At 44.7% G+C, this 8,307-nt stretch overlaps 1 protein-coding gene across 4 annotated transcripts in view; it reads right to left on the bottom strand.

Annotated features, from left to right (window-relative positions):
* Positions 1–2,822: 2,822 nt before the first annotated feature.
* The window catches only part of COL6A2 (collagen type VI alpha 2 chain), a 138,589-nt gene continuing 133,104 nt past the window's right edge, over positions 2,823–8,307 (bottom strand). For all 4 annotated transcript variants that reach the window (XM_085893373.1, XM_085893375.1, XM_085893376.1 and 1 more), the window contains exon 31: positions 2,823–5,155. In XM_085893373.1, coding sequence (XP_085749499.1) covers positions 4,515–5,155 — 641 coding nt within the window. In that variant the 3' untranslated portion in view covers positions 2,823–4,514. The remainder of the gene's footprint in view (positions 5,156–8,307) is intronic.

Genomic DNA, 8,307 nt, shown 5'->3' with positions numbered 1-8,307 from the left:
AGGAAATGGGGCAAACAGTATAAAGTCAAGGGAAATCAAGGGAAATCAAGGGAAATCAAGGGAAACCAAGGAACTAAGGAAACATGGAAAATAATGAAACAAGGAAAATAAGGAAACAAGGAAATCGAACACCAGGTGGAGGCCATTCAGCCCATCATGCCTGTGTGAACACCACACTAATCCATCCACACAAGATCCAAGGAAGAAAATACAAAAAAAAAAATGTTTTTAATTAATGAAATAAAATTTGTTTACTTGTTTTCGTTTTTTTTATGTTTATTTTGTATTTATTTTTCTTACACAGGGGAGGGGGCATGGGCTTAGTTAAAAACACACATCATCAACCACACAACCACCCACCTGACAAGACAAGTCCCTCACATTTATTATTATATTTTTGTATTTGTCTGTAGTTGATGAAGTTTGGTTGAGTGGCGTTTATCGAGCCTCACCGCTCTGGTAACACCAATAAACACAAAACAGAAGAAGAAGAACAACAACAATCCCTCATGTCTCTCACAGTGGTTGGTGAAGAAGAAGAAGAGTTCCTGGGCGTCGAGCCGCCGAGGCCCCAAAATGGCGTCGAAGAGAAAATAAGTAGAAGAGGTTCACTCACCGTAGCCGCGAACGTTCACCAAACGATCAAAATCCACCTCTCTCAACAGTCCCGATGATATGGAGCAGAAGTCACCACAAACCACCGACGTGCTGAGTGACTTGAGAACAATAAAATGGCGTGAAAAGCACGCGAGCTACCAATGTGTCTTGATAACGACCTCTCGTATTTTGTACTGACCTTGAAGCATCCCCTGGCATCGATTGGCACTATTTGAAAGGACGCAACTGATTGGCTACTAAAGTTCACACGTTTGCTCCATTACAAGTATTTTAAAAACATCAATTAATGAGTCACAACAAGTGTTATTGGATGAGGAACTCTCCACAGAGGACCATCCATCCATTGGGACCATACTCTGTGCAGAGCATTGGTGCTGCCGAAGCAGTCTCCTTGGCGACTGGACACAATCCTGGACGGGTCGTCACTCCGACACAGGATACCAGCAAGCTGGCACTCATTTTTGCCAACCTCAGAAGGATGACAGGCAGTCAACCCCACCTGCTATTAGTTCAACATCCCAAGTGGGATTTGAGCTCAGGATCCTAATATAAGCCCACCACCCTAACCATGAAGCCAATATCAGGCATACAGATAACAAGGAAGTAATTTATAGGTTGATATGTTCTATCTCGGTCGATTTTTTTGAGGATTTATGTCCAGGCCATCTCTACATGAGAAGTCTACCGACTTCGTGATTACATGACAATCACTGATGTACCATACTCTGTTACAGAGCATTTGTTCCACCGAATCAGTTTCTTGTTCTGGGGTCAAGCTTGGGGGTTTACCATCCCTCTCCTAGTAGTAGTTAGTGCAGGAATTTATAATTTGTTCATGGTGCCAGCCATAGCTCACCTTTTCTTCGCAAAGGTCACTGTGGGATCTTTAACATCCTCCAACGAATGACGGCAGATGGACGTCCAAACTAACGTCCATCCGAGGGATGGTACACACATTGATGAAACACCTGTGAAACACCAGGATGGGAGTTTATAGCTGCGTCAGGATTCAAACCCAGGCGAGACAGCTTACAGGCGAGTGTGCATACCTCGAGGCCATCCTGCTGGCCTTTATGAGCAGTAGTTATGGATTTGGATTTAACTCCAAATAAGGTTGCTGCCGTTGTGATCAATAACTGCTCAACAAAAAGTATGACCAAAGTACTATTTGGTATTACAGCAATACTACTGGAATACTTTTGAGGAATTGCAGGGGTCTTGCAAGTGGAGGTATCCATTGAACTATGCAATATAACATGACCAGCTTACTGTATATACCCCATGCAGTACTCTATTATGGTCCTCTTAAAGTCCATATTCATAAAAGGATGGTGTCTGACCATCCATCCATCCATTGGGACCATACTCTGTGTCGAGTGTTGGTGCTGCCTAAGCAGTCTCCTTGGGCACAATGCTGGACGGGTCGCCACTCCGCCACAAGATACCAGCATGCTGCTACTCATTTTGCCGACCTTAGAAGGATGACTGGCGAGTCAACCCCACCTGGTATTAATTCAACAGCGAGGGGTATTTTAACTCAGAACCCTTGGATCCCAAGCCCACCACCCTAACCATTAAGCCAACACCAGGCATACGTGTCTGTCCATTTGGATCATCATATCATATCATATCATATGTCTCTGTCTCTGTCTCTGTCTCTGTCTCTGTCTCTGTCTCTGTCTCTGTCTCTGTCTCTGTCTCTGTCTCTGTCTCTGTCTCTCTCTCTCTCTCTCTCTCTCTCTCTCTCTCTCTCTCTCTCTCTCTCTCTCTCTCTCTCTCTCTCTCTCTCTCTCTCTCTCTCTCTCTCGCACACCATCACCAAACTCCACCGGTATCATTAACAACATCTTAAAATTACGCTCACAACGTCTAAATTTACTTGAAGTTTTTATTCCATTGGGCGCAGTCGAAAGTAGACTTATTTCAAAGCGTTTGCCATCGCGGATGACATCACGGCATTCTGGTAGGCCCTGATTCCTGCCCATTAGGAGAGTGTTGTCGTCGTTTCCATTTATTGTGTTCATCACAGGATTGTTGTTGTACTATGGCCTGCCCACCATGCATCCTTTACGAGTATATCCGCTAGTTTCTGATAGCTGACCATAAGTGGATGCATTGTGCAGGTGGCTTAGCACCGTGGAAATAACTTTCTTGCATTGTTGTTGAACAAGAGCCGTTGTCGCAACGAAGTGCACACACAGACGGACGGACAGCAGCTCTTGATACTGCTTCATTTAATTATTTCAATCGTAGCATGAAAAACACAAAAAAGTAGACTTCTCTTGTGTTCCAACAATGTCTAATATGCAAAGCAATTCCAGCACTTTAAAAGTTTGGCAAATAATACCCGACAAACTCATTTGTGACAACACAAGTATTGTGGATGATTGTTATATTTAAAAGAAACAAGTCATTGTTATATTTTGTGTAAATGGGGTATTGTCACGTGACTACATTCCCCATATTAAGAGGGTGATAATAATTACGACCATTTACCAATACGGACAGCCATTTGCTCGTTGTAGAGTTCACTACAATGGGTTGTGTAAAACTGTCACCGCAAGAAATATGCTAGACGGTCGATTTTTCAAAGCAATAGCACCATGGTTCGAGTTTTACTTTATAAAAGTGCTGATGGCATCAGCGACCGTCGATACGCAAGCTTTTGGAACGGCATGCTCGCAATAGTTGAAGAAACGCCAACATTTAGCCATTTCCTCTTTAATATACAACTAGATACGGTTAGCAACGATAAAATCATCAAACTGTTTATGTGGACTTACATACTGAGAAATATAAATGAAGACATTTGGTAAACTACTAGGACGGCCTTCACAGGTATCTCATCATCGCCGGTGTGTGTGCTGTAAGAAATAATGCCAAACTACCTGGAATGAAACTGCAAACGAACATGGGTGGCACAAATAGATCATTTTGTTTTATATAAATCCACAACAGGAATGATGAAAGGATCTAAAAGCACATCGGAGTACGTTGAACAATTTGTTTTCTTTCTTGCTAGCTGGAAGAGGAACAGATTCTTGAACACGTCGACTCTCCCAGAAAAAGAAAACCGAGCAAAAAAAATGCAAAATGCAAACCATTATGCGCACACACTTTGATTCCAAGACGTTTCTGGAAGGATGCTTCAGTAATACAACATGGATATCAGAACGGGAAAAAAATATTGTAAAAAAAAAAAAACATACGAGGAGTGTTATGTCATTGCTCCCTGACAATCCGTTCACGGAACGACATGCTCAAACCTCTTACGTGAACACTACCTGTCGGTAATGCGTCTTTATTTTGGCCTACTCGAAATGCTGCACAAATATGATCACCGCATCAAGTCAATTATGGAGTATTATTTTACAATCTGAAATATAAAGACTTATTACATATGCACAGTGATGGAATTTGGACCCTCCCCCTCCCCACCCAATACCCCAACCCCAACACCCTCACCTGCTAAATATGTGCTGTATATGTCTGGTCATTCTATGTGTAAAACAGGTAGTGTAAGAGTTGGGAAGTAAATTCTATTGTTGGTATTTTTCACTCGTTTGAAGCTTGCTGTACTTCAACATGCAATGTTATCACACAAATCTCATCAAGAGGTATTTCATTTGGTGCGTAATTCCTATCTGTATAACTACCAACAAGCGAGTAATGTACATGTACTCATATATTGGATGTCATCAGACGTTTCAATACATTGTAAACAGGAAGTAGTAATAGTATTGGCCTCAAATTAATCCTCACAACATACCCCACTGGGCTCGGCAGATCTTTAAGCATAACGTTGTGGTGACTGGAAGGTACTCGTTTCAAGGGTGTGGAAAGACTAAACTATTTTCCTGGAGCTACATCAAGACGGGGGAAGCACATACATGTTTCTAGCAAACCCACGTGACAAAGAGTTTGAGGAATCGAGATGAAAAGAGCTCCTCGTAGGTCTTGACGTGGAAAATGGCACCACGCTCTTTGAAGGTGAGCACTGACAGAGATTCCTTGTCGACATGAGGCCCAATAGTGACGACACTGGTGGTGACATCACGTTCACGAAGGCTACTGAGTGCGGCCTCTATTGCAAGTTTCTCATCAGCGTTGGCTAAGCCCATACTGCTCGACGATGTTACAAACACAAAGGACACTTCAGCGGACCGCCGTGCACCATTGCTCGAATCACCTCGTCCCTGTTCCACCACTTTATTTAGGGTAAAGACTATGGCATCGACAAGAGAATGAGCAGAGTCGAGGTAAGTAATTTTTCTCAAAGCCTCGTCCACATCTGCCCGACTACTTGTGAAGCCCAGTTCTAGCTGCTGTTCATTGCTACCACCATACTGCACGATGGCAACTCGCGCCCCCGCTTCTGCCAGCGAACTCGCATCTGCCGAAGATGACAGCAGGTCATCGGATGCTTTGCCTACAAAATGTAACATTTGCGCGAAGTTTCTGGCACCTGTCCTCTCTGATCCATCCAGTAAAAAGATGGCATCAACAGGCCGTTGCATGCAAGGGGCCACAACCAGCTCTGGGGAGGGTGAGGGATTATGGGAAAAGGTGAAACAAATGCAGAACGAACGTGAGTGATCGGTATGATTTCACACTCAAGATATTCTCAAACTTGAATGGGTCTGAGAATATAACAGTAATTGATTAAAATCTATCTACCTTTAATATCCTGAAAGTCATCGTCAAACAGTACTCAAGCTATTTCATTTTGGGACAACATCATTCCTCAATACAGCAGTATTATAAAAATGAGGATATGTTCCATGGATTGGTTGCTGTATACAGAATCTGTTTTACCAAAGGACTCCCCCCACCCCTTCCAATCATCCCAGATAAAGTACATAATAAATTGATTATTGATCACATAAGACCCTGCACCGCACCCCATCCACTCCACTTTTGAAGGAGACAATGAAGGCGACACACGCTTCCACTTTAATTGACAATAAATCCATTGTACAGCACATGTCACTGTGAACATTTCACAATAACTTAATAAAGTTCATATCGAGTCAATTCAGAAGACCAACATGTACATTGTACATAATGCTGCTTTACCAAGTTACAGGACGACATAAAAACACCTTTGAATTATACACCGTGGGGGCATTCCTGAATACACTTGCTGCATAAAACATATATATGCACTGCCCCATATGTTCCACAACTTTGTGTCCAGGCCTGATGGGACATGGTGTACGTGCCAAAGCATTGTCCTCCTTACAGAGCCAAAAGCACAGTAGTGTGAAGCATTTTGAGGTTGCTCACCACACACCAAGTGCAGGATGATCGAGAACTGCAGGGTCGAACAGAGTGCTCAGTTCCTCAAAACCGACCACGGGCTTGTGGTCGCAACTCTTAAGTTGCAGCTTAAATGCAGGAGAATGGTACCATCGCAGCCTTGGCTAGTTGCTAATAAACTCAAGGATGTTGAGGAGTTTGTAGTTGAGGAGTTTGCAAACAGGCTGAGTAGGGATTTGGGGGGTCTTGGTGCTTTGGGCAATGCTAAAGAGTTGTAGAGTGCCTTCAAGACCACCGTCCTTGATGTTGCCGGTGGATGTCTTGGAACTCACTGGAGGGCGAAGAAGAATTTTGTCTCTCAAGCGACACCAGATACCATTAACCAGAGTCACAGGACCAGGCTTAATGGTAGAGCTGAGCTGTTCAGGGAGTTGAGGCATAAGACCACACCTGCGCGCTGAAGGTGCACAAGGAGGCCTGTGGTGAGGAATCTGTGAGGGGGTAGAGCATCACCTGTGGTCAAATGATTCTCGTCCTCCTTTCAGGGGAATTCGCGCATTGCTTTCCTCCAAGCCCATCCCTTGATGTACTGCAGTTCGAGCAGAGGGTGGTGGGCTCTTGACAGATGAGTCCGAAGTGAAGGCCCGCTGGGCCGGTTACTTTGAGCGATTGTACCAGGCTGATCTACCAGATGTTGAGTTGGATGTCAGGGGTGTTACAGTCCCCATTGCTGACCCTTCAATCAACTGTGGTCCACCTTCGCTTGTGGAAACACAGGCTGCAGTGAACCTGTTGAAATGGGGTAAAGCTCCAGGGATCATTGGCATTCATGTTGAACTTCTCAAGGCTGGTGGAAATGCTGCACTCGTGTCGTTGCATGCAGTTCTGTGCTCTGCCTGTAACACAGACATCATCCCAACTGACTGGAAGAGGGGCCTTGCTGTTACTCTTTGGAAAGGGAAGGGTGATCGCCAGGACTGCAACAACTACCGAGGGGTGACGCTGCTCTCAGTGTCAGGAAAGGTCTTTGCTCAGATAATTCTTGATAGAGTTCACCACCATCTGCTTGAACACCAGTGCCCAGAGGAGTCAGGCTTTACACCAAAGAGGTCAACGATTGACCATATCCTTGCTCTTTGGGTCCTCACCAAACGCAGACAAGAGTTTTAGCAGGGGCTGCTTGCAGCCTATGTTTGTCTCTGTAAAGCATTTGATGCAGTGAATCTGGATGCCCTCTGGAGGATTCTTGGTCTTCGTAGGGTGCCACTAAAACTGATCGATCTGATGTCTGAACTCTACTCTGGTACTGAGAGTGGTGTGAGATGTGGTGGTACCATCTCTGATTTATTTCCAGTTGTTAATGGAGCATGTGAGGGGTGTGTACTGGCCCCGACACTTATCAGCACTTGTATGGACTGGATTCTGGGGAGTATGTGGGAGAGATCAAGCTGCGGTGCATCGTTTGGGAATGTCATAATCTCTGACCTTGATTTCACAGATGATGCGGTCATCTTTGCAGAGACTGAATATCCTTTTGGGGGCCCTCGAGGTGCTGAATGAGGAGTTGGAGCCACTGGGATTACGGGTTTCCTGGGTCAAAACTGAGATCCAGGCTTTCAATGACATATTGGATGCTGCTATCTTGTCTGTACCTGGTTGTGGTGAGGATGTTGAGGTCACGGAGAGATTCACCTTCCTTGGTAGTGATATTCATGTCACTGCTGACTGTGAGCCAGAGGTCAATAGACATCTGGTTGGCGTGGGGAGTCATGGATTCACTGGATCATGGGGTGTAGCGCTATCAGTAGCTGTGCAGGAGGACGGAAGTCTGAGTCTTCAGGTCCTTGGTGCTTCCAGTCTTGTTCAATGTATATGAGACTTGGACTCTGACCAGGGATCTGAGACGGAGACTTAATTCCTTTGGTACCAGGTGTCTTCGGAGAATCCTTGGCCATCACTGCTCAGACTTTGTGTCCAACAAGTGGTTGCTGAGAGAGACTCAAATGAGATTTGTCACCCGCATAGTCCGTGAGCATCAGCTGCGGCTGTTTGGACATGTGGCTCGTTTTCCTGACGCTGATCCTGCTCACCAGATTCTCTCAGCGAGAGAATCTTCACCCAAAAGAAAAATTGGCGTTTAATTGGTTCTATGGGGTGGGGGTGGGGGGGTTGCCCCCCGAAATATGTATTTGCTTTCTTTTCTGAAACCACACACACAATTTCGATGAAACTTGACCACAACCTGTATCACCCGTGATGTACCAAAGTTTGTTCACAGCTTTAAAAAAAATCCATAGGTATTTACTTTCTTCTCCGTAACATATTTTGTGTGTCATCCATACCTACCAGTTGTTCCCTGGTTATCTTATCCAGCCGCTACCAGGTGAGCACCCTGGGGTACTGCCCCTATGTTTATGATTATTTTGCTCT

This window comes from Eptatretus burgeri, chromosome 8 (genome assembly GCF_056783735.1).
Source record: "Eptatretus burgeri isolate ZD-2024b chromosome 8, Ebu_testis_v1, whole genome shotgun sequence".
Classification (NCBI taxonomy): Eukaryota; Metazoa; Chordata; class Myxini; order Myxiniformes; family Myxinidae; genus Eptatretus; species Eptatretus burgeri.
Note: the sequence above shows the minus strand (reverse complement) of the source record. Positions and strands in the feature narration are given on the sequence as shown.